Here is a 27,347-nt window from a genome sequence, read left to right on the forward strand (position 1 = left end):
CAGTGAGGTTCCCACAGCATATGTGGCTTGCTGAAGACTATTCCCTAAGAGTCAGGTGTGACAATTCGTTTCTACCATCTTAGCACTACAGAAGCTAAGCTAGGAGGAATGGTATGGATTTAGGCCAGCCTAGGCTACACAGTAAGTTCCATGCCAGCCTCAAGTACACAGTGAGACTCTATGTCTCAAAACAAACACAGGGGCTAGTGAGATAGCTCAGTCAGGAAAGGTACCTGACATTCAATTCACGTGGAAACCCCACATAATGAAAGGAGAGAACCGACTCCTGTAAGATGTCCACTGCTATACTGTAAGATGCTTACTGTTATACTGTGTATCATGCCAGCCCCCACCAATAAACAAATTTTAGAAGTTAAAGGAAAAAAACAAGATTTAACTCCAAAACGATATTTAGCAGATAACCTGGAACAAGACCCAAACCAGTTGTTCCTTCTCCCTGGCATCAATTATCCCAACAAACACCAAATAAGAGACTTTAATAACGTACAAAGTAATGGTAGAACTAAAATAATTCCTCTTAAGCTTGTTGTATTTTCTGGTATTTTATTCTTACTCAGATAAATAATAAGCATTTTTGTACCAGTTAACGTATGTGTGAATAATACAAGACTTTGTTTTATTAAACAAAAAAGACTAAACTTGTAATAAAAGAGGGCTGGAGAGATGGCTCAGAGGTTAAGAGCTGCTCTTCCAGATCCAGAGGTCCTGAGTTCAATTCCCAGCAGCCACATGGTGGCTCTCAACCATCTACAATGAGATCTAGTGCCCTCTCCTGGTTTGCAGACAAATATGCAGGCAAAACACTATACATAATTAAATAAACCTTTTAAAAAAAGAGTAATAAAAGTGCCAGAGCAGTAAACAACAAAGGCATTAAACTCTATCTCAATTAGAAACTTGGCTTCTTAGAAGCCAGCAAAAACTGGGCTCATGTACTACCACGTGGTTCTTATGTTTCAAAAGTAAATGTATGCAAGCTTAGAGAAAGTTCCTGAAATAAGCTGATTAGTTATTCCATGCTTCACATCAATTTATTTTAATGGAGAATATTCTACTCTAATGTTAAGAATGACAAAGGCAAAACCTTATATTATCATGTGCTGGCTAATAAAACTGTACAATAACATCTCTGTTCAGTAAACTATGCTTTGAGGTATTAAAGCCTGAATAAAGGACTAAAGACTAGGAGAGAAAATTGTACACATGATCAGGGTGGAGAAAGCCAACCTAAAGCCTCACTTAGGGTACTTTAGCTAAAATCCCCATTTTGTCTTCCCTATAATTACCAACATGCAGTCCACATTTAAAGAGACATAAGTGGTACAGTGCTGAGAAAGAAAAGTGCAGAAACGTTTCTATGCCAGTTCTACTGGCTTTGGTTTTCTTAATAAAGGGTACGGAACTTAGGCTGTGTACACTGTACTTAAGAGGAACAAAACACCTACTTAGGCGTATTATGAAATGTGGCCCTGGCTAAGATTTTATCACTGAAGTCAATGCAATCTATAAGTTTATTGCCAGAAAAAGCACTTTCCCTAAGAAAATTTACATAAATGTTAAATATTTAAGAAACAAATAGTTGAGCCTCAGTCACCAATTCTATTATCACTAAGAGCCTGTTTTGGCCAATTTGTAAGTTTGGTGAAGGCTTACAATGACTGAAGAACTTTATAAAAGGATGGACTAAAGCTAGTATCCCAGTTGGTATTCTGTCAACTTGACTCAAGTTGAAGTTATCTGGGACAAGAAACCTTAATAGAGAAAATGCCTCTATTAGACTGCCTGCAGACAAGTCTGTAGGGCATTTTCTTGATTGATGATTGACATGGGAGGGACCAGCCCACTGTGGGTAGTATCATTCCTCAGCAGGTGGTCCAGCGGTGTGAAGGAAAGAAAACTAAGATCAGGGGGAGCAAGCTAGTAAACAGGACTTCTCCATGGTCTCTGTTTCAGTTTCTGCCTTGACTTCCCCTGATGATGTACTACTAAACCTGTAGTCCAAATAAACCCTATTCCTTCTCAAGTTGCTTTTGATCTTGGTGTTTATCAATGTAATAGAAACCCTAACTAAGAGAACTGGGTACTAGAATTCATACCTGTAACCCCAGTCTTTAGGATGCTGATGCAGGAGGACTGCTAGGTATTCAAGGACAGTTTGAGCTACATGGTATGTTCAAGGTGAGTTTAAGCTATACAGCAAGACCCTACATCAGAAAACCAAAAGAAGCCGGGCAGTGGTGGTGCATGCCTTTAATCCCAGCACTCGGGAGGCAGAGGCAGGAGGATCTCTGTGAGTTCGAGGCCAGCCTGGGCTACAGAGTTAGTTCTAGGAAAGGAGCAAAGCTACCCAGAGAAACCCTATCTCGGAAAACAAAACAAAACAAAACAACACACACACCCCCAAAAAAACCAAAAAAAACAAACCAAAAGATGAATATACAAATTTAGGAGATATGATTCAGAAAACCCTAAAATTAACTCACTAGAAGAAAATATTATCTATCATTGGCAACAACAATTAAGAATCTCGTGTACAGATTTAAGAATAAGTACCGTGGTATGGTGGTGAATGAAGCTGACTAACATGGCAGATTCAAGAAGGAACTGAAGGCACAATATAAAGGGCTGCTGAGAGGCTTAGCAGTAAAGCATGTGGAGAGCATATGCAAAGCCCTTCGTTCACCTCAGCAGCACAAAGACCCAAACAATCCCAGATACAAGGTAAAACTAATCACTTGTCTTCCTTTCCAAAATCTCCCTTGAGTGAGACTAAGCACCCAACCCTTGTAACCACACTTTTCAATGACAGTAGATCATTAGGAATGATGCAAGTCTGGCGACATGCTTCCAGAAAGTTTTTTACAAGACCACATCAAAGTGCCCAGTGTTACATTGCTCAGTTTAGCAGAGAACAATGGAAGAATGTAGTTCTTGCCTTTAAAGAGCCATAAAAATAAGAACCTAAACTACAGTCAGTGATTAATAAACTAAATCTAAGATATCATATCTAATTAGAAAGTTGAGAAGTAAGTACAATTAAACAATAACAGAAATGTAAGAACAAGAATTATGCAATAAAAAGGATGTGATAAGGCAGAAAGACATATAATCACATCAGGTAAATCAAAACTAAGTACTTTTAAGAAAAAACAAGATAAAAAGGCATGCTACTTAACTATTTAGGTAATACTTGTTGAGGAAAGGAATGGAGATTTATCATTTTTTCTACTTTCTTCTTTCAAAATAAATGAATAAATTTAAAAACATGAACAAAGAAGATACATCATTTTAGCAGTCTTAAAAATTAATAATAAAAACACAAACATGAAAAGCAAAACAAAGAAGGGGGAAATGTGAAAACAAAACAAAAGAGAGAGAAAGAACATAAAGCTGGGTGGGTAGGGAGGTGGGAGGAGCCGGGAGATGGGGGAAGGAGGAAAACATGATCAAAACATACTGTATGGAAGCCGGGCGGAGGTGGCACATGGTGGGCCTTTAATCCCAGCACTCAGGAGGCAGAGGCAGGCAGATCTTGGTCTACAAAGTGAGTTCCAGGGCAGCCAAGGCTACACTGAGAAACTCTATTTCAAAAAACCAATATATATCATATGAAATTATTATTAAAAATTAAATTGAATAAAAATTATAGATAAAAGGGACTATGGCCATAATTTTACTGTAATAATAGGAGTTAGCTTTGATATATCTTTAATAAAATTACATTAAAATGACAAAAATATGTCACTGCAAATGTCAAAATAAATACTATCAAAGTACTGGCATGATGAAATGAACTTATAAACATAACATTTATTGAGTAACTACACTGTACCCACCCTACTGTCATCACCTTGCTTTAGACTTATTACCTCATCTACATCATCTCAATTGTATCCTAACAAGTTTCTCAACATCCATTTTATTCTCTAGATCTTCAACACTCATATGCAAAAGTATTTTTCTAAGGAGAAATGATTCTGTTTAAAATTTAATAGATCCTACAGCCATAATATGATTCCTAATCTAAGTAATCTAAGTAATCATAATCCCATGATTACTAATCTAAGTAATCATAATCCAATCCACCCTGGGAGTATTTTTTCCTTCTCTTCTCAAACATACTTCTATACTGCCACTGTAACCTTATAGTATGATGATTTTATTTCTTCAGGCTCCATCACCTTGTACCATTTTATGCTTATTTCTTTTTCCTGTTCTCCCTGTGGTCTCAACAATGCCATAGCCACTCACTTCTATTTTCAACATTTCTTCAAGCCTTCTTCAAGCAAGTCCTCACCTTAACTTTCCCAAAGAACTGGATAGTCCTTTTATATGCCTATATAGATTTCTAATATATATAACCCAGAACATTTATTCTGTTCACTTAAGGCAAGATAAAAAGACTTATTACGTTTCTACTGAAGCCTAATACATAAAAGAATATCAAAGCAAAGGGGCTTGACTTGAAGGGGATAGGTGCTGGAGTTCCTGCTGTTTTGGTCTACCTAATCTCATTTAGTCACACAGTGCCAGCCCTGAATCATCTCTGAGCGATAGCAGACACAATTATGAAAACAAGTTGCAAGTTTTAGCTCCAACCTTATCGGCCATACAAACTCTCTAAGGCCCAGTTTCGTGAGATAATTAGTATGCATGAAATAAACATTTGTGAAACTTAAAGATCTGCATACATCTGAAGAATTTAAATTTTACAAGCCATAAGCTAAATGACTACATTATAGAATCTTAGTTTTAGCACATGAAATTATTGACTGTGAAAGCACTCTAAATTATAAAATCTTCATTTGTTAAAACAAAGCATCCTAAATCAGGTGTGGTAGCATACACCTTTAAACTCAGGAGGCTTAGGCAGACACATCTCTGAGTTAAAGGCCAGCCTGTCCTACATAACTAGTTTAAGTTAGCCAAGGCTACACAGGGAAACCTTGGGTCAAAACAAAACAAAACAAAAGCATCCTTTAAAATGCCACTGAATTTTCAGAATCACGGGGTCCTTTGCCATGTTTCTTGTACTTGGAAAGTTTGTAATTTTTAGGGGGAAGAGACAACGATAAAGTACAATATTTAGAGTAAAAACTCTTAGACTTACAGGGTAGGTCAATAGTACAGAGCTTGCCTAGCATGCCTAAGGTCATAGAGTTCAATGCCCAGCACAGAAAAAGAGAAAAACAGCTGTGTTGGTACTCAGCAGACCAGATCTGAAGGCCAGCATCAACACAAACTAGACGCATAATATACCTGGGTAAGTGGCCTTGATTTTTTTCCTTTGTATTTCTGGGTTCTGAACCTAGAACCTTGTGTATGCTAGGCGAGAACTATACCTCTGATCTATAGCTCTTCATTTTGCTTCCTCTTATTCTGAGACAAGGATCACTAAGTTGACGGTTCTGAGTAGTTGGAACTGCAGGCCTGTACCACCAGGCCTGGATTCCTCACCTTCAAAGTGAAAACAACACTATAGCTTTTCAGTTGCTGGGAGACACTCAGAACAAACTATTTAGAGAATACAACCCTTTGAGAAATCAATGCTTATTTTTCTTTACTGAAGAACTTTGAGAGGTTTGAAATACCTGTGTTACTATAGCCATCAATATTACCTTTCCTTCTCTGCTTTATGGCAAAGAGGTAAAGAACACAATAGCTTAAGTCTCTAAGTGAACAGGTCTAACTCTGACCATTCTGACTACTGAGCATAGTGCATATAGTTTGATTCTGGATGGCCCATTGTAGATGTAACCGTCTTGTTAAATAAGAAACACAGAACAATTGCAGGGTTGAAACACAGAGCCAATTGCAGAGTTAAAAGCCACGAGGTCAGAGCAATAGCTGAGAGCCTTACTCTTCACTGCTTCTGCTGTCCTTCCTCTCCGCAAGAGACCTACTTCCTGTGTCCCATCTTTTATATAGACTTTCTGTTCTGTTTTCTCATTGGTTGTAAACCCAGTCACATGACCTCCTCGTCACTGCCTGTTTGTACATACCTCCAGGTCTTCTATGGTTGGTATTGAGATTAAAGGCGTGTGTCTGCCATGTTGGCTGTGTCCTTGAACACACAGAGATCCGCCTAGCTCTGCCTCCCAAGTGCTGGGATTAAAGGTGTGCACCACCACCACCATCCAGCTTCTGCTCTGGCTTGCTCTGACCCCAAGGCAACTTTATTAACATACAAATAAAATCACACTTCAATACAAATAAAATATCACTATATTTCCCCTTTTCTATTTTAATAAAAAGGAAAAAAGTTATAACTAATATAAGAAAAACTATATACAAAAGTACAATAACTATATATACCATATATACAAACAATAAATACCTAAACAATGTCTAGTCCATTTGCATTTGACAACTTCAGAGAAAATAATTCCCATTATCTATCCTATTTTGGTAAGTCCAAAATGTACCTGATTCACTTTCTATCCTAACTTATATTACTAACAGAACTGTCTTATAACGTCTTTGTGTCCCCATAAGATACAGCGCCCCCCTCCAGCAGGAAGTAGTAAGAGAAACTACGCCCAAATTGCCAAAATTATCAAGCTGGCTTTGGAGATGGAATTGGCTCACTCCTTCTCTAAACACAGACATATTGCTAAAAGAAAAGGTTAAGAGATTTTTGTATCCCAAATCAGAAGAGCCCTCTGGTGTGGGACAGAAAAAAAACAATATTTTTATTTAAAGCAGGTTGATTATAAATGTGATCTCTTTCTAAAGAAGAAAAGGGGATATGATATAGAAATAATAGGATGCAAAGGTAGATTAAGGAACTTACTTCTAAAGAGCAACAACTTGTTTAAAATGTTTTACATTGGTATAGATTTTAGTCTATTGATACAAACTTAAAGTTAATTTTGTTATACTGTGTGTATATTTCTACTCTTGTTTAAGGTATTATGTTTATATAGCTCATTTAAAATTATAATGGATAATTAAAAATAGATTAATAATTAATCATCTATGATAATCATACTCGTAGCTATGTTAGTTAAGTCTTCTAGGTATACATAGAGAGATATTTCAGATAGACAGGTAATCTTCAAACACTTCAAAGATCTACAGAATATGGCATTTAAAATATTTTTAAAATTTAGACTTTCTGGACAATAAGACATGTCTGCTCCTGACAACACCGATTTACTTCAGAGAAGAGGATGGGCATTGAAGACACTTCATATCTTATCTTTACCTTGGCAAAAATAGCCATTTGGGCAAGAAACTGTTCTTGCCTGGACTGCTTGATTGACTGGACATGCAGGACCCATAGAAAGTTGACCACTGAACTTTGCTTGACAAAATGGTCCTTCAGGTACCTGCTTCACAGAGGAAACTGCCAGAAATTCTATAGGACACTGAGAGAAGTGACCAAGAGACTCTAGCCCTGTGGGCTGAAGACAATGCCCCAACTTTACAAAGGAACATTAGGTGACTGTCCAGGCTGCCAGCTGTCTCTGTCTACCCTGCAAGACTCCCAAAAGTTGCTTGCATCCTTCTCCCCGGTTCTCAGGTAATATTATATCCTTCTGAGGTCTTTGATGTGGTTGAAGACTAGATAGTTATAATTTCCTCAGTTATGATAAAAGATAAGTTAGATATAAAAACCTTAGACTCACAAATATAGGATAGATAAAATATTTTAATTTTGCCAAAACAGACTAGATATTTTAACTATAATTCTTGCTTGATAATTGTTTTGTTATATGTAATTTTATTATGTAAAAGTTAAAACCTTCCTTTTTTTAAAAAAAAAAAAGAAAGAAAGAAAAAGAGAAGTGCTGTGGATATCGCTCTGTATAAATAAAATGCTGTTTGGCCAGTGTCCAGGCAGGAAGTATAGGCAGGACAAGAGAGAAGAGAATTCTGGGAAGTGGAAAGGGGGGGGGGGGGGGGCTGCCGCCATGACTAGAAGGATGTAAGGTAATAGTAAGCCACAAACCACGTGGCAAAGTATAGATTAATAGAAATGGGTTAATTTTAAGATAGAAGAAGTAGATAACAAGAAGCCTGCCACAGCCATATAGTTTGTAAACAATATAAGTCTCTGTGTGCTTTTTTGGTTGGGTCTGAGTGACTGTGGGACTGGTGGATAAGAGAGATTTGTCCTGACTGTGGGCCAGGCAGGAAAACTCTAACTACAGCCCATAGCAATTAGACAGCATTTCTTTTCTACCAGATTTTTTTCATTTTCATTACATTTATTAATTGTACAAAATAATGGATTTCATGAAGACATTTCATACATGTATATATGATTTGATTATCTTCAACCCTCTATTATCATACCATGCCACTACCACCCATTTCTTCTTCTACACTTCCAAGCTCCCTTTCTACTTTCCTAGTCTACCTTTAATTATTATTGCTACATGATGCATAAATATAAATTTTACATATTATATGAAAAACAACCCACTGAGTTGATGTACAGTTCTCATATGTGTATGTTTTAGGGCTGACTATTTGGTGCTGGATAACCAATGAGAGGGTTTATCCCAGGGAAGATTTATTCTCTTTCTCTCTGTATTCACTAATGCCTAAAGCTCTTCATCTAGAGGTGGGCCTTGTACCTAAGGCTCAGGGAACATTGTGGGCAGAAAGAACAGGGTATTTGCTGAAAGACTGTCATCCATGTAGGATAGAGAAGTTGTGCCCACAAAGTCAGTATGGCAGCCTAAACAATGACAATACTAGTTGAAAACCTTTTAAGCACAGATGAAGTCTTGTTCTTCTCAGCATAGCCTAACAGTATACCTCTAAAGCCAGCAAATCAGGTTCATTCAATCAAACGAATTTCCTGTAACCAGAAGTTTAACATATAATAATAAACAAAATGTCCACTTTCTTTCAGTTTCTATACTTTGGTTTTTGATATGATATATAACCCAAGCTGGCCTCAAACTTAGGATCCTCCTGCCTCAGCCAACCCTGTAAGTGATATTACAAGGTGTGTGCTTATACCATACCTGGATATATAACACTCTACCCTTTATGTTGCAGGGTCTCATATAGATCAGGCTAGTCACAAATTTGCTATGTAGCATACGTTAACCTTGCACTCCTGATCCTCCTGCCTCTTTCTCCCAAATGATGGGATTAAAAGTGTGCATGCTTAACAATTTGCTGTTTTCTAACAGGAATGTTTATTTACTATTAGAAGTACTACTAATCATGAGCTATTTCTTATATGAGTTGAAATCTAACATTAAATGTAATTTTATAAAAGATGCTAATATATAAAATATTCTCAAATTGAAAAGGGGAACTTTATTATTTTACTTCTTCATTTAGTTTTTTCAAGACAGGGTTTCTCTGTCTAACAGTCCTGGCTCTCCTAGAACTCACTTTGTACACCAGGCTGGCCTTGAACTCAGAAAGATCTGCTTGCCTCTGCCTCCTAAGTGCTGGGATTAAAGGGATGCACCACTACAACCTGGCTATTTTTAAAACTATAAACATAAGTATAAATTCTTAAATGAACTTCTTAGATAAAAGTAATACAAAAGGTGTTGGAAACAAAACAAACACTATTTAGTACCTTTTTTAAAAAGTATAGCACAAACTTGAAAATATTTTCAAAATCTATCTAGTTGAAAAAAAACAACCTGTAAAAGAATATGTATACTATGATTACACTATGTTTTGTGCTATTAAATGTACAGAAGCAACTTGATTACTGCATAGAAAATATTCAGTCTATTTAAGAATATACAATCATGTGTGGCGGTACACACTTGTGATTCAGCACTCAGGAGGTAAAGGCAGAAAGATAGTTTGAGGCTATCCTGAGCCACATAGGAAGACCTTGCTTCAGAAATCCTAGGCGGTTTGGGGGTATAACTAAGTGGTACAGTGATTGCCTACCATGTGGCACACACCTTTAATCCCAGCACTCCGGAGGCAGAGGCAGGCGGATCTCTGTGAGTTCGAGGCCAGCTTGGTTTACAGAGTGAGTTTCAGGAAAGGCACAAAGCTACACAGAGAAACCCTGTCTCAAAAAGGAAAAATTCTCGCTCATACAATCCCTCCGAGGTAAGGCGGGGTGGGGAGTGGGGAGGTATCTGTGGCTGATATGTAGAATTGAATTAAATTATAAAATAGAAAAAAGTTGGGCTGGAGAGATGGCTCAGAGGTTAAGAGTACCAACTGCTCTTCCAGAGGTCCTGAGTTCAATTCCCAGCTCACAACTATCTGTAAAGAGATCTGGTGCCCTCTTCTGTATACATAATAAAATAAATAAATCTTTAAAAAAAAAAAAGAAAAAAGTTGCAAAAAAAAGACTTGGGTGTAGCCAACACACACACAGTGAAAAGGCCTAGGATCTCCAGAACTACAAATAAAACTCACACTCTGTAACATAATGAAGACAGATCATTTTTAATACAGTGTTTCCTAACATGAAAAATAAAATGGTACTTTTAAGTTTGCTAAAAGTAATGGAAAAATGGTTATTTTAAACACACAAGTGCCCTGAAAAGATTGTCCAAGAAATCTGAAGTTGTCACAAAAACAGGCTCTTTCAAGATAGACACAGTAGCTTAAGATTAATCACTGTACTTGGGATGTAGAGGCAACATGATTTCAGGACTTCAAAGTTATCCTTGGCTATATAGTAAGTTCAAGGCCAGAAAGGGTTATATAACAACAAAACAAAGTTGGGCAGTGGTGGCACACTCCTTTAATCCCAGGGAGGCAGAGGCAGGCAGATCTCTGTAAGGTCTACAGAGTGAGTTCCAGGACAGCCAGGGCTGTTACACAGAGAAACCATGTCTAAAAAAACCAACAACAAAACCAAAAATTATATGTGTGTATGTGTGTGTGTATAAAACAAGGGAGTCAGTAAAGCAAATGCAGGCAGCAAAGAACAGAACTCAGAAGAATCAGCTTCTTCCAAGAAAGGGCATGCTGTACTTATGCACAAAAGATCACAACCCCACTTACACCAATAGCTACCACAGTGCAGAACATGTAATTAAATGATGGTACAGGCAGAATAGGGTGTAGTGGGTAGCCATTCCAGCTTTGACCTGGAAGTTCCAAGCCCCACTGAGGCTTCGGTAACGGTCATGCCTACAAGGCGGGGCTGAGAGAGGTCTCTGAAGACCCGAATTCTAGATGTGCCAGCTCTCTTGGTTCCGGACTCTGGACGCTGGAGGTAGTCTGAGCAGAGTTCTCCAGACAACACCGCTGGACTGCACTACACCTTTCCCAGATCCTGCAACCTATCCCTTCATTTGTGAGTTATCCCACAAAATAAACCTCCCTTTTAACTACGTCGAGTTGCCTTAATAATTTCACCAATAGTAGGGATCTATGCTTTATGATACCCATTATGTTCAAATATATTACTTTACAAGGCAAGGAAGGAAAAAAGTTCTTTCCAAAATGCTGTGTCAGTAATTCAGGTTTTACTCAGAAAACTAACATACTTGCTTATATATACATACAACATTAAAAAAGATTGAAATCCCTGTAATCACAGTACTCAAGTGGCTGAGGCAGGAGTATAGCAAGTATGAAGACAACAATGAGATCCTGTCTCCAAAACAACAAATATTAAGTTTGATGATGATGATGATGGCGGTGTGTGTGTGTGTGTGTATATGTATGTATGTATGTAATTTCTCCAAAATGTTATGTTAGCATTAGAGACTTGCTTATAAAAAAGAAATTCCTTTCTAACCCCATTTGCTTTAATGGAATATGTACAACCATATGAAGAACTAATAAATGTTTTTACAAGTGACAGAAGTTACTCTGATGTAGTAATATGGAACCCAGGTATCTGTTTTCCTAATTCTCTTAATCAAGACAATAGGAAAAGGCACACATACAGCCTTTTAGAAAATTAGAATAGGATTAACTTATAAAATATTTATCTATATTAGAAAATACCCACAGGTTTTCTTTTATGAGCAACATTTTAATCATGAATGTTTCTCTTATGTTTTCTAAAGGGAAAAAATAAAATTAATAATAATCTCCATTTTATGTAGAAATACCTTTACTTGCTATATTACTACTGAGTAATATTTCCTTGTCCAAGAACAATGTGCCAGAAAATACATTTAGATAAAGCCATGATTTTACTACTTACCAGTTCTGATCTAGTTTCCCATAAAACAAGAGGTCAGTGAGATATTATCTTATTTGCTGATTTGTTTTGAAGAAAGGAAAAGACAGGGTGGTCTAGAACTCACTAAGTAAACCTTGGGCTCAAACACTCCATCCTCCTACCTCTGCCTCTCTAGTGTTAGGATTCCAGTTATGTACCAACATGCCTAGCTTACTGATATTTTTTAAAATAGATGGATAAAAGCTCATTCCTGTCTTTATAGGCATGTGATAGGGCATAGATAATATAAACATATATATAGTGAAGAAATGTGAATTACAGTACTAATTCAAGACATTACTGACCAACTGAAAAGAATTCTTTCACTAACCAAATGACATAAGATGTGAATACTTAAAAACTTTTAAGTACTATACAGACTAAGTCAACATCTTAGCAATTTATATCTACACCTCCATGATTTCTTTTGGCTAGCAAAAAGCTGTGCATAGCTAATATATTTAACTCAGGGAGTTTGCAGACATGGACAGTTACCCATGAAAGAAAGTTATCACTAGTATCAGTATCATAACCATACCCATCACTTCTAAAAGCTTTATCCCACTCTATTATTATCTTTTGATGATATCATTTAAGATCTACCCTGTTGGCAAAGGTTTAACTTAATACTCAGTATTTTAACAGTAGATACTATGATGTATAATACTTCCGAAGAACTAATTTATCTTGCCTAACTAAAGCTTCGTGTCCTTTGACCAAGACCTCCCTATTTCATCCATCCCCAGACTCTAACAACCACCACTTACTTCTCTTTGAGTCTATGTAACAGAACATTTTAGAATCCTCATATAAGGGGGATCATCTTATGTCTGGCTTATTTTACTTTACATAATGCCTTTTATATTGTTGTAAATAGGATTCCCTGTTACTGCTTTTCCAGGTTGGATAATATTTTATAGTAGATTTTTACCATTCATCTGCTGATAAAACATTTAGATTCCTTTCATGTCTTGGCTACTGTGACTACTGCTGCAATAATCACAAACATGGGATTTCAGATAGCTCAATATCCAAACTTGAATTCATACATATATATGACATTGTTGGAATATCTGGGAGTTGTATTTATGTTTCAAAAGGCCCTCCATACTGTTGAGTTGTGGCTGTACTAATTTACACTATTATCCAAAGTGCACAGGGTTCCTTCCCTTTATCCACATCCTCACCAATACTGACTAGTTTTTATTCTTTTGATTAATGGCCACCCTAACAGGTATGATGTAGTATCTCATCATGCTTTTGATTTACTGTTCCCTAAGGACTAGTGATGATGGACAATTTTTCATACACCTATTTGCTGATTCTAATTGCTCCATGACAGAAAAGAAGGGTAAAGAACAGACAGCTATCTTACTAGTACAGTTGTCAAATATACAGGCCCTCAATTTGAAGCTTAGGAAAATACAGTCCTAATGATTTCCATTCAGGTTTCTGTGCAGATTTCTTTCTAGGTGGGGGGAATGTTATTTGGCATAAAGCATGCTTTTCAGAAACACTATCTTCTTTGGGGTGTTGTATCGAGAAGCAATCAAGCATCCTTTCACTTATAATCATGTAGATAAAAGTGTACTAAATATAAATTTAGACTCTGAAAATCTGTGAAGTGCACACAGCCTCAATCAGAAGTCTCACTTTCACTCTAGTAGTGTAATTTCCTTGTTTCCTGTTGACATGTGGTTTGTTACTGAACCTAATAATCGGAATACACATACCTTTGGCAGCATGGGAGTATCCCTTTTCTTCTTCTTTTCGGAATTAGGGTCATCTAATAAGTCTGGCTCAAAAGTATAAAGTTCAGTAAGCTCATTCATGGTAAAATGACGTTCAACCTGCTGTTGATCAACAACTCGGAAAGATAGTGACTGCTTTGTTACCTGTCGATCATAAATCTTATCTTCCATGGTTCCCTTTGTTAGGAAAAAAAAGGAACAATACACAGATAAGGAAAATTTGGTCAATATGAAACTTACAGCTAAATCTAGTTACTGGTTAATATTCAATGCTAAAATTTCAAGGTCATATGTTGCCACAAAGAATCACTAACAGTGTTGCTTCATTCTACTCAAGAAAACTTAACATTTTAATTTGTCATCAAATTAAGAAAATTCGACTATGAAGACTTATTCTAAATTATCTGAGCAAACTGGATCTGTGTGCCACCTTGAGATAGTTCTATGCTTGGTGAAAGTCAAAGAGCAAGCAGATATCAGGATGAAGAGAAATAAAAGACACATGAAATTAGAATGAAAGAAAGCAGAATTTTAGTGTTATATATAGTAAGCTAACAAGGAGCAAAACTCCCTTTAGTTCAAACGTAGCTTTAATTCAGTATAAGCTAGTATATTAACATATACTATTCATTACTTATGAACTAAAATATAAAGAAGCTGTATATTTTAAGTAACAGGAAAGAATTTACACTAGCAAGCCACACTAAGGAAGATCAGGTAATGATCTGCCCCCCAGGCTGTAATTGAGAAAAGTCCTGATTTAGGTGCAGGTGGACAGTACATGTCCCACCTACATGTGCCAGTTAAAAGGGCAACGTGACCCTACAAACAGATATGACCTTGAAATGTACCTATCTCTACAATTTTGTTGGATTTTCTTAAATCTGAATCCTGAGGGGGTGTCGACGACTTTGTTTTTAAACAGGGGTTGCACTACATAACCGAGAATATCATTGCAAGTGCCGCCCTCCTGCCTACATGTCCTATATGCTGGGATCCCAGCTGCGCACCACCATACCTGGCTTCTGTCTCAGGCTAACTTGACACCGCTTTATTTTTAGAATATTTTCTAAGAGACCTATGTTGCGCATGTCTAAAGTAATATCACTTTCACCTGTCCATGATCTGTACCTCTAGAATATTATTAACTTCAACGTTTTAGTATGGAAAAATGCAAATGACAAACCTACCTGAGCTAAGAACCTATATACATAAACAGGCTTAGTTTGTCCAAAGCGATAAACTCTGAATATACTCTGGATGTCATAAGATGGATTCCAGGAAGCATCAAATATAATTACTCTATTAGCAGCTACTAGGTTAATTCCAAGAGATCCTGCTTTGGTGGAAATGATAAACAATCGCCCTCTAAAAATAAAATATAAAATAAATGCTTAGTTATGATGACTTTAATATTACAAAAGCACACACACATAGCATACTTTATCTACAGTGGTTTAAGTAAATCAGCTTCCCACAACAAAGAAAAAAATTGTAACTATATTATTAATATTAAATTACATTATTAATATTAAAACATCCAATAATTTGAAATAAAGATGACAAAGATTAAAAAGAGCTGGGGAAGGAATAGAATGTAATCAAAATAGTGTTTAAAATTGTTTTAAATAAACAATTATCAACATACATATTAGAATTTGTTCTGCATCATTTATTATTGGAGAAAAGCAAGTTTAAAAATCACATGAGGATTGTTTCTCAGCCTTGCAGCTAAAATCAAGTGTAGTGTCTGTTATCAGTTGAATATATGATGTATCCTCTATCCAAGGAGAGTATGTTACATGGATTTGGGGAGCTAAGAGATACAATAGGAGCAGTTTCTGTCCACTCCATGCATCAACCTGGTATTGCAGTTCCTCCAGGAACAGTGCACCATCTTTGGAGAACTTGAATGAATGAATAAACAAACAAGATTTTATAAAAACATGACAATACTAAGTTCTGAGAAGAATGTAGAACTCGAAGTGTCTTACATTGCTGAAATGAATACAAACAATACAGTCACTATGGAAAACTGACAATCTCATAGATAAACATAAAATTAGCCGAGGGTGGTGGTGCATGCTTTTAATCCCAGCACTGAGGAGGCAGAGGCAAGCAGATCTCTGAGTTGAAGGCTAGCCTGGTCTACAAAGCAAATTCTAGGACAACCAAGGCTGTTACACAGAGAAACCCTGTCTCAGAAAAACCGCAAAAACTTATCATACAATCAGCAATTACAGTCCTCAGACTGCATCACATCTAGGGAAACACCACTGATAACAAAAACTTGTATAGGAACATTCATAATACCTTTAATTCTAAAACCTGGGAACAATTTAAATGTCCCTGAGAAGGCAATGCTATACAAACTGTCTATGTCCCTACAAAGACCTAGAATTCAAAAATAAAAAGGAAATAAGCATAAATCACAAATACATTTTTGAGATAGAATCTTACAATGTTGCCCTGGCTGGCCTGCAATTTGCTATGTAGACCAGGCTGGCATTGAACTTACAAAGATCCACCTGTTTCTGCCTCCCTAATGCTGGAATTAAAGCATGTGCTACCATGTCCGGCCCAAATACATTTTAGTAAGAGAAAGAAGTGAGATTCATATGGCTACAATCGATAGGGTTCCACGAGCAAATTTTGGAGTAAAAGTTGTCATTGACCTGGTTTGGGTCTTGATTGCACCATTTATTAAAAATGAGAGGCTATATTAAAAATCTAATTTTACTGAACCTGAATTAAAAATATCTATACATACAGAAGAAGCTTCATACCTCACATTGGTTTCATCATTAAATTCTTCAGCCCACTTCTTCCTTGACTGTGCAGTCGTAGAACCATCCAAACGGTAATAGTCAATATTTCGAAGCCACTTCCCTTCACCTGAAAATGTAGTAAGAAAATTCAAAGAGAAATGGGATGTGTTACTCTGCTAATATTGCTAATGAAGATTTTCTTCCTTGAGTACGACTTGAAAGCAAGATGGCTGAATAACTAGACATCATCAAAAATCAAAATAGGGGTTAAAGATGTAGCTAAGTTGGCAGAGTACATGAAGCCCTGGATCCTCAGTATGAAATAAAACCAGATGTGGTACAGGTTATATGCACACAATTCCAGCACCACTTGGGAGGTAGAAGCAGGAGGATCAGAATATCAAGGCCAGGCTCAAATACAGATTGAATTTGAGACTGTATTTAGGAACAGAAACAAAGTAGGTTAACAGCTCAGTGCCTGCTTTGCAAATATGAGGATCTGAGTTCTGATCCCCAGCACCCAGGCAAAAGTTGAGTATAGTGGTGGGCACCTGATGCCATGGGCTCATTAGCTAGTCAGCCTGGCTGGAACTGGGAGTTCAATTCAGTGAGAGACCTTGTTTCAAAAAATAAGATAAAGACTGACTGAGGAAGATATCTGAGGTGACCTCTGGCCTCCACATACTCAGAGACACATGTGTACAGGCACACATACACACAAACAAAACAAGAAGGTGAGTTATATTATTGTAGAGTAAGTAGCTCAGCAGCACACTCTTTTCTAGCATGTACAAAGCCCTGAGGTTCCAACCTCAGGAAAGAAAACAGAAATGAATTCTATCAATGCTTTTTGTACAAAATATATCCTTCCCCCTTTTCAGTGTCGTATTGAGATAGGGTTTCACTCCATAGCCAAGGCTGCCAACTGAACACACGATCCTTCTTGTTTCTGCCTTCCTGCTACAGAACTACAGTACTCAGTCACTATATTCAGCAGAAAGATAGTCCTTTCTTTTCTTTTCTTTTTTTTTTTTTTTTGGTTGTTGTTGTTTTCCAGAGCTGAGGACCAAACCCAGGGCCTTGCTCTTGCTTGGCAAGTGCTCTACCACTGAGCTAAATCCCCAACCCCTAGTCCTTTCTTAAAGGAGGGAATAATTAAGAACATCATGAATAAATTCACCGCACTGGCCACAGTGGTTCATGCCTGTAATCCTAGTACCTTGCTCAAACAAAAGGTAGAAAATATCTGAGAAATGACAACCAAGGATGTCCTCTGCTTTCACTGGCCTGGAACTTTGCCCAACTGGTCAGTACCTAAAACTCTCAAGATTCTGGAGTTCTCTGAATTTTGGCATACTGCACGGATGGTTAGATAATAATTCCTAATCTGAATCTGATAATCTAAATCAAAATTCAGTGTTCCAAATTCCACTACTTAAAAACTTTAGATTTCCCGAACAATTCGCATTTTGATATAAGGGCTATAATGTGTATGATCAAGATCTATATCATGATTTACTGTGGTGTTCCTTAAATCTAAAGTACCTAGTACACAGTACCAATCCTAGCAGTAGTAATAGTCACTAGTATTTACAGCCAACGCTTGCCAAACACAACTTATAAAATTAGAAATAAAATGAGCTGGGCAGTGGTGACGCACACCTTTAATCCCAGCGCTCAGGAGGCAGAGGCAGGTGGATCTCTGTGAGTGTGAGGCCAGCCTGAGCTACAGAGTGAGTTCCAAGACAGTCAGGGTTACAAAGAGAAACCCCATCTCAAACCCCACAGCAAAAAAGGAAATAAACTGATAAGCATGTTTAAAAACAAAACAGGTCAACTTTACTAGTGGTTAGAAAAATATAAATTAGCCAAGTATGGTGGTACATATCATCCATCACCTGGGAGGCTGAAGCAAAAACTAACCAAACCAAACCAAACCAAGAAACCCCCCAAAACAAAGTCAGGGACTCTGAGTAAAAAGTGGTGATTTACAAACTGTCTCTGAAATATAAGAATCAGAGTAACTGCCAGGCAGTGGTGGCTCACACCTTTAAACCCAGCACTTGGGAGGCAGAGGCAGCCGGATCTCTGTGAGCTCAAAGCCAGCCTGGTCTAGAGAATGAGTTCCAGGACAGCCAGAGCTGCTACACAGAGAAATCCTGTCCGAAAAATGAAAAAAGAATCAGAGTAACCAAGGGCTTTATTCTGAAGAGAGAAGAGAGGAAAAGCATCGGGAACCATGAAAAAGTAGTCAGGGCAGCTGAAAAGCACAGAAAAACAGAAAGGCTACCGAGACAAACAAAGAAAGCAGCCCACAGCCTAAGCCCACAGCTCAGCCTCCAAAGTCTGCCTCCCTACTATGTGTTGGTACCAAAGAGGCTGATTTTTGTTTCTTGTGATCCTGGAGCTGAAACTTAGGGCTTTGTACATCTAAGTTCCATGCTCTTATCACTGAACTATATCTCCAGACTCTCCAATTGAGTTTAACAGAGAATTGCCCTATAGGACTACTCGGCAGCCTGGCTTCTAGTCAAAATATCACTATTTACAACAACCCAAAGGTGAGAACACACCCAATATCAACGAATGACTTTTCACAATGTGGAATTAGACAGATGGTGAGTTATTAGATCATAAACAAGTATAACCTAAACCACAAATAGACTAACATTGAAACTAGTTCACAAGTGAAAGAAGCCAGTAATGAAAGACTATGTATTAATTACTATGTTACAGATTTTCGTTAAATGGATTTTAGCAAATATTATCACAAAAGATTAACAATAAAATGAGATACATTAATATAACTCACTATAATAGTCATTTTACTATTTGTAACCCATAATGTCATGTTGCAAACCTCCAATACACACAAGAAAGATTTAAACAAACAAAACAAAACAAGCAAGCATAATAACCAATGCTAGACTTCCATAATACACAAAGTTGAGACAAGAAGGTCATGAATTTGGGGCCAGCCTAGCTAAACATCAAGACCCTGGGGTTTTTTTGTTTTGTTTTGGTTTTTTTGGAGCTGAGGATCGAACCCAGGGCCTTGTGTTTGCTAGGCATGAGCTCTACCACTGAGCTAAATCCCCAACCCCAAGACCCTGTTTTAAAAGAAGGGGTAAAAGGGGGAGAAGCAGAGATGAGAGATAAAGACTGACCAGCTGTCTGTGAATAAAGACAAGGAGAAAATACAGGTTAATTTAGGATGTCAGAGTTGTGAGACAGTGGATAGTTTGGTTTCCTTTATCCTTAAAATATTTATATATGCTCAAGTGAGTGTTTTAAAATGTATAATAATGCAGACTTGCTTATAACTCACCTTTATAAATAAGAGGTTTATCTTTGTCTTCTGTTTTCTCCCTACTAGCCAATTCAAGAAAATCTTCAATCAAGTCCAGAGATATGAGTGACTGGCTAAAAACAAGACTTAAAAAAAAAAATAGTGTTCATGGAGCAGAAGATCAATCCAGTAATTATTTTTCTTAATTAACCATGAATTTAACACAAAATTTTATAATTAAAATCAAAAAGCCTCAACAAGATATACTTCGAAGAAATTAAAAAGATGATTGTAAGATTTGTATGAATGTTAGGCACAGGACAAGCAAACAAAAAAACAACCAAAAAGGTAATTCAGCTCTAAATCACTGAAGGGCGGGAGAATATCAATGGGCAGGAGAATTATCAATGGGCAGGAGAATATCAATGGAACAGAGCCTACCTAGACACAGACATAGCAAGAGTTCGGTTGTCTCAGTTGTCTTCCCCAGAATCAAACACTTCACTGAAGCAATTAATTATGAACTAAAACTAAGTTCTTGATGGTTCCTATAAACAAGAATTTAAGTTCCTAGAAATGTTATTTGCTATTAATATAGAATTTGGACAATTCTGCTGGACAAGATGAGGTCAGCTGGAATCGATTAACAAGTAAGACTAGTCTAGGAATCACTGAGCTGAGTATCATGCAAACAAGAGTCATAAGGAACAAATGTCAATATACTAATATCTGTTTCCCAGTTGCAAATAACATAAAGAAAAGATGATCTGATTGATTAAAAAATGCTCATACCAAGCTATTTTGGTTTCCCCTAGTTTTATTAGCATTTCATATGAAAATGCAAAGAGCAATACAAGAGTGGCAAGATGGCTCAGAGGTTAAAATTGCTTGCCATCAGGCTGGACAAATTGAGTTGAATCCCTGGGTCCCACATGATGGAAGGAAAGAAGCAACTCACAAATTTTTCTTGTGCCTTCCTCACACGTGCCATGGCACAGGCAACACACACACACATGTAATTAGAAACTTTTAAAAGCAATACTCACAAAAACAGATCACTGGGGATAGATCAGCTTTATCTACTTCCTGGTACCTGTGAACAATGGCCATTTCACACTGTCTTTGCCAGGCTTATCCCTTTATGATGAATGGACTAAAAATTCATCTGAAACCATGAGCCAAAGCCAACTTTCCTCCTTTAAGTTGTTTCTATCAGTTATTTTGTTACAACAATGAAAGAGTGACTAAGACAGATGACATCCAAATAAAAAATTGGAGGTGCTAAGGGTCAAAACAAGTTGTCATCTACACACTAGGCAAGCACTCTACTACTAAGCTATAGATACCCCCAAGCTCTCACAATAATTTTAAACCACAGAAGTTGATAAAAGAAAAACAAACAGCAACAAAACATATCTGTAGTAAGAATCACTTCTCCGCTTGTACGAGCTCTAAACACAAGTATCTACTTCCTAGTTTTCATCTTTCATGAATAACTAACATGTTATTCAAACTTAGCATGGCCCAAAGAAAACTCTTTATTTCTTTTAATGCACTTGTTTACCCTTTAGCCCTCTCAATTTAGTAAATAACATCAAAATCCAGTCATTTAAGTTGCAGATCTAGTAGTCACTCTTTGATTATTTATTGCCTATTACATGATTATGTCATCAGTTATTAAAAATAAGAATCTACCAATTCCTATTGTTCCTAAACAAAACATTTCTCCAATTAATCCTAGTACCTAGGAGGCTAAGGCAGAAAGACTAATGAGTTTAGGACCGCCCTGAACTATCCAGTGACACCCTGAAACACTGAAGGAAAAACTTGATGATGTACTCAGAAACAGCCACTTATAAGGAAGGTGACTGTACTGGCATGGCCCTGTGATCATCAAAGAAATCACAACTTCACATGACAAGAAAACATCAGATTTGCTTAAATAAACTTTATAAACAATAGTAAGGGTACCAAAAAGTTCATTTGTATAATAGATATATGAAAATGCTTACACTTTATCCCCAATTTCTTCTGCCATTCGAAGAATTTCAAAAAGAAGTACCATTTTCCCAGAATGCTCTAAAACCTCAGCATCAGCATCTGTAACAAAATCTTTGTACCAATCTGGAGCTGGGCTACTTGGGTTAGAAGTGGAAGTAGTTTTACCTAAATAAAATAAATAGAACATAAGTAAGTATATTAATCAAGAAAAAAACTGAGTAAGACCAAAAGAAGCAAAACAAGCCAGAGTAAGAAAGGCAACAGACTGATGAATATTTAGGACAGGGACAGGCAGATGAACACAAATGCCATCCCAGGAGAAAAAGCTCTACACTGAGGGAAAGGCATAGAATGGACAGAGACGGAGGCTGAAAGAAATGCAAGGTGATAGCAAGCAAAAGATGGATTCTGAGAGAATGCAAGAAAACAGACACTACAAGCAGGACTTCGGAGCTCAGAAAGAGACCATAAGAGGTGGAAATCCCACAGACTATAAAAAAAGAAAACCCTGAAAATACACTCTAAGAGACATGGGAAGAGAAGGAGAGGGGGGGAGAGAGGGAGGGAGGAGGGGGGAGAGGGGAAGAGAGAGAGAGAGAGAGAGAGAGACAGAGACAGAGAGAGAAGAGAGAGAGATTGAGATTAAGGAAGATAACTTCTTCCCTGGGCTACTAACCCTGAAAACTCGCCCAATCACACTGAACCATTTTGTTCTTAGTTTTGTTTTGTTCTTTGTTTAAAAAAAATATTTGACACACACAAGAAACAAGAAGAAAGTACAGGAAATAATCTATTAGATAATTTAAACATAATTTGAATCAAAATAAAAAATAGAAGGTTAACAGGCTTCTAAACTTTCAATCTTGCTGCACTAAAAAGTATTGTAAATCTTAAATGTTATAAAAAGCATAGAATATAATGGACAGCTGTGCTTTCATATCTTGTCTTCATCAGTATTGTAACTCTGCATGATACAGATGAAGTCTAAAATATGGTCCACTTATTCCTGCTTTTTCTAAGACCTAAGTAAACCCTACTTTCTAGGTTCGTCATCTCTATTGTACTGCAAGTATACCCTAAACTGTGCACCATCTTGGTCTTTTAAGCCGTGCATAAATAGTACCATATTGCTTACATCATTCTGCAACTTGATTTTTTGTTTGTTTGTTTGTTTTTTTTTTGAGGGAGGGGGACTGGGTTTCTCTGTGTAGCTTTGGTGCCTTTCCTGGAACTCACCCTGTGGGCCAGGCTGTCCTCGAACTCACAGAGATCTGCTTGCCTCTGCTTCCCGGGTGCTGGGATGAAAGGTGTGCACCACCACTGCCAACTCATTCTGCAAATTATTGTTCAGTGTGGTTTTTCACTCAAAATGTGATTATTTACGTTTGTCATTTAGCTTTTTTATTCAGTCATGCTAACTGCCATGTAGTATGTAAACCACATGATTATGTCATCAGTTATTAACTTTCTGTTTGTACGATAAAATGATGTTTCTCTATGAATCATCAAAAGGGAATGTTCAATGCTTGTTGCTATATTTTCTCAAGTACCATGCATTTTTATCTGAGTTTTAAATTTTATAACACAAAGTTACAGGATGATTTCTACAACAGTTCAACATACCTATTTTATAGTCTTTATCCAATATTTACATAATCTTATTTTCTTGAGACTCTGATCATGTGGTTTGTTTTGTGAGCTAACTTCCCTCAGGCTGTTTATTAGTAATTTTTGTCACTAAGTTTTCCTAAGGTTAATTGCCCCAGCCAGCGGGATTTCAACCGGGGGGGGGGGGGGGGGGGGGGGGGGGGGCGCGGCGGCACCTGTGGGAGAGAATGAAATGAAAGGGAAGGGCGACACAAGAGAGGACAGCAAGACAGTATTCTGATCAAGCTGCCAATCTTTATTTCTCTCCACATGGCTTATATAGCATAAGAGGGGAAGGAGCAGGAAGGAGGGAAAGGGAAAAGGGAAAGGAGTGTAGAACATGGAAGGGGTGCAAGACGTGTGAGGCAGATCGTGTAACTGCAAGATGTCGGCTAAGGTCACTGGTCAGGGGCAGTTTATTCTGTTGCTAGGCTACCTGACCCTGGAATGCTCTTTATGTTCGGTTGTCATGGCACCTGACTGTGGGATATTCTCTTATCTTTGGGGGCCTCTGGTTACTGCTCTTGGAAGGGGCTTATGACTGGTTCTCTGGTCTAGCTAGTACTTTCCATGGTTCATGTTTGGTTCCTGACATCTTGGTCCCTAACAGTTAATATTTCGGCTATTCTATAATTAATTTTCTTTTTAAAGTTTCAAAATTTTATTTATTATTATTGTGTATGGGAGGGAGGGCATGTGGAGGTCAGAGGCCACTCTCTCCTTCCACAAATCTGTGGGCTTGTGTAACATATGCCCATTGACCCATCTTGCCAACCATTTTGTAAACTTATTTCTATTTGCCTCTACCAATTCCATATATGTACCCTTTGAATACTGACCACTCTTCACCTCTAACTTCCTACCAGTTCTGCCCACCATGTAACCTCCCTTAAAAATCTCTCTTATACATGTGTGTGTTATTTTCTTCTGTGACCCACAAGATTAACCAGGGCCATCTGTGTAAATGTGGGTTCAGAGCTATCAATTCAAGGGTGGTGGGAATGGGGAGGGGAAGTATACAATTAAAGACAGTCACATCCCCCTTCTTAGAATCTAACGATTGCCAATAGTTCAGAGATAAGGGGGTGACCCCATGATCCCTGTCTGATTTCCCTGACTGAATGTTGATAGGGCTGGTCTGGTGTGGGCTGAACACAGGTTACTACAGTTCATATGAGTCCATGGTTACGGTAGCAATAGAGTCTCATTAATAGTGTTTCATCGCCCCTCGTCTTTAGCTTTCAACTCTTACATCAGTCCAGGTCCCTCTTATGCCATGCATTCATGACTTCTTTTCTGCATCTAAGGCAGTCACGAGTCTCTGTATCCACGACTGTTCATTGTAGAAGAGGTCTAATTTTTCACTACCACTTCATCTTCATTGTAGCTGTAATCTGTGAACATGTATGTCTGAGGTGAAGGCACATTTCTGCAGATTGAAATCTATACTTGCTACTGTAGGTTACCCCCAAAGGATCACTAACACAGAGTTGCTTGTTTCATTTTGTTTTGTTTCTGGACGGGGTTTCATGTACCCCAAACTTGCGTTGAGTTTACTATATAGCCAAAGCTAGGATTACAGGCATGTACCACCATACATGGCTTTCAGGCCTATGTTGTAAACTTAATAAAACAATTTTATGAACCAAAAGCCAAAGCTGAAACATACAAACTTCCTATAAATTCTCATATTAACTGGCAGGGTTTTGTTTGTGGGGCGGGGGTGGGGGACAGTATAACATTTGATAGCAAATCTGTACCCTTAGTGATTCAGCTTTGAGAGAGTAATCTAAGACCAACACAGTATAGAAGGCTAAAACCCTGTATTCTGTCTCTGAGTAGGAAAAAAGAGCAACAACAACAGCAGCAAAAACCCCAAAGCTGCTAGTCTCCAGACTAGAATATTGCCAAGGCTTCTAGTCTACATGTTCTTGAACTTGTTTTTGAGGTTTAACAAGAGCCTCTTTTTATCTGGCCCCTGGTGGTTCCATTACCTTTATAAAACTCATTGTGCATTTGCACTAAAACCACAATAAACTATTATTTAGGAATGTCATAAACTTGTAAGACCTCATCTGAATGTCTTTTGTTTGTTTTCAACAAGGTCTTATTCTGTAGACTAGCCTGACCTCAAACTCACTACATAGCCAAGGCTAGAGTAAAACCATAGTATATACTATCCCTCTTGCCTCTGGAATATTTTATAGGATATTCTCCTCCTCCTCTCTTGGTGAAATTCTAGTCACACCTTACTATACTTTTCATCTCAGAAAGGTTTCCCTGAAATTATTGGTCCTTGCTTATATGGGAACATGAATGGTAAACAGTCCTCTTCACTGACATGAAAACATTGCTTGGTGACCACAACTCATCACACACAGGCAATTTGGGGGGAAAAAAACCCAATGTGGCTTATTCTGAACACTCTGTAGGAGTCTAGAATTTGGAATGAGCCAGGCACATAGTAACCAGCCCACAATAAAACTCAGGCAAGGAATCTCTAATGAGCTTCTCCAGTAAACAACACTTTGTACACGTGGTAATTGAATGCTAGAGAAGTGCATTCTAGAAGATTCCAAGAGGAGTATGCTCGTTTGAAAGAAAATGGCCCCCAAAGGGAGTGGCACTATTAGGAGGTGTGGCCTTGTTGGAGGAAGTGTGTCACTGTGGAGGCAGGCTTTGAGGTTTCTTTTGCCTAACTTCCCTTAGTGTGACAGCCAGTCAACTTCCTGTTGCCTGCAAGATGTAGCACTCTGAGCTGTTCCAGCACCTTGTCTGCCTGCACACCATCATGCTCCCTGTCATAATGATAATGGACTGAACCTCTGAAACTAAGCAAGCTATACCAACTAAATGTTTTCTTTGGAAGAGTTGCCGAGGTCATGGTATCTCTTCACAGCAACCGAAATCCAAACTAAGACAGGGAGTAACTTTTAGAAGTTTCCTTTGAATATTACTCCATGAGCCTTTTCTCTTTGTTGACTTTGTGTATAATAAACTATAGTTTTGAATATGACTATACCCTGGATCCTCCGATTCTTTCTAGTCAATCAATGAGCCTTGAGGACCCTGGAACATAACTTATTAAACAAATGTTAACTAAACACCTTTTTATAATCGGTCACCTAGCAAACAGCCATTGCTTCTGGAGCATAGTGCATTAAACTAATTTAATATGAAATCATCAGAACAGAAAAATGCCAGCAGAAAGTAAAAATGTGAGGATACATAAGAAGTGACAGAGCGCAGAATAAGTTATAATTCGCATGCAAACACCACAGGTTCCACTCTTGTGTGTGTTCAGCTGGGGATCAAACCCAGGGCATCCTGAATACTAAATATGTGACCTACCATTGAGCTATGACTTTAGCCCTCCATTTTAATTCTGATCCTTCTAAATATAATAATAGCTTATAATAACTAAAAGAATCAAATGTGGGGCTAGGGATGTATCTTAGCTGGCAGGATGCTTTTCTAGCATACATGAACCCCTGGTTTCCCTGGTATCATGAGCCTAGCACTGTGGAGGTAGAAACAGAATATCAGAAGTTCAAGGTCCTATTCAGTTACATATCAATAACCTGGAATACATGAGAGTCTTTCTTTAAAATAAATAATCAGAAAACTATGGGATATTCCAACTAATATATATTCTAGCCAGGCATGGTAGACCATGTCTCTGATCCCAGTAATAGTAATAAGGAAGGCTTATCTCAAGTTCCAGGCAAGTCTATGTTACT

At 37.7% G+C, this 27,347-nt stretch overlaps 1 protein-coding gene and 1 non-coding gene across 7 annotated transcripts in view; one reads left to right on the forward strand and one right to left on the reverse strand.

The window, feature by feature from the left end:
• Atrx (ATRX chromatin remodeler) overlaps window positions 1–27,347 on the reverse strand; it is a 180,338-nt gene that overhangs the window by 18,006 nt on the left and 134,985 nt on the right. For all 6 annotated transcript variants that reach the window (XM_036175690.1, XM_036175694.1, XM_036175691.1 and 3 more), the window contains 5 exons: window positions 21,972–22,125; window positions 19,999–20,105; window positions 16,689–16,797; window positions 15,093–15,270; window positions 13,885–14,079 (listed from right to left, as the gene is read on the reverse strand). In XM_036175690.1, the coding sequence (XP_036031583.1) occupies window positions 13,885–14,079; window positions 15,093–15,270; window positions 16,689–16,797; window positions 19,999–20,105; window positions 21,972–22,125 (743 nt within the window). The remainder of the gene's footprint in view (window positions 1–13,884; window positions 14,080–15,092; window positions 15,271–16,688; window positions 16,798–19,998; window positions 20,106–21,971; window positions 22,126–27,347) is intronic.
• LOC118574945 lies at window positions 15,614–15,801 on the forward strand. Its single transcript, XR_004943813.1, has one exon. It is a non-coding gene; the product is annotated as a U2 spliceosomal RNA (small nuclear RNA).

Source organism: Onychomys torridus, chromosome X, assembly GCF_903995425.1.
Source record: "Onychomys torridus chromosome X, mOncTor1.1, whole genome shotgun sequence".
NCBI lineage: Eukaryota > Metazoa > Chordata > Mammalia > Rodentia > Cricetidae > Onychomys > Onychomys torridus.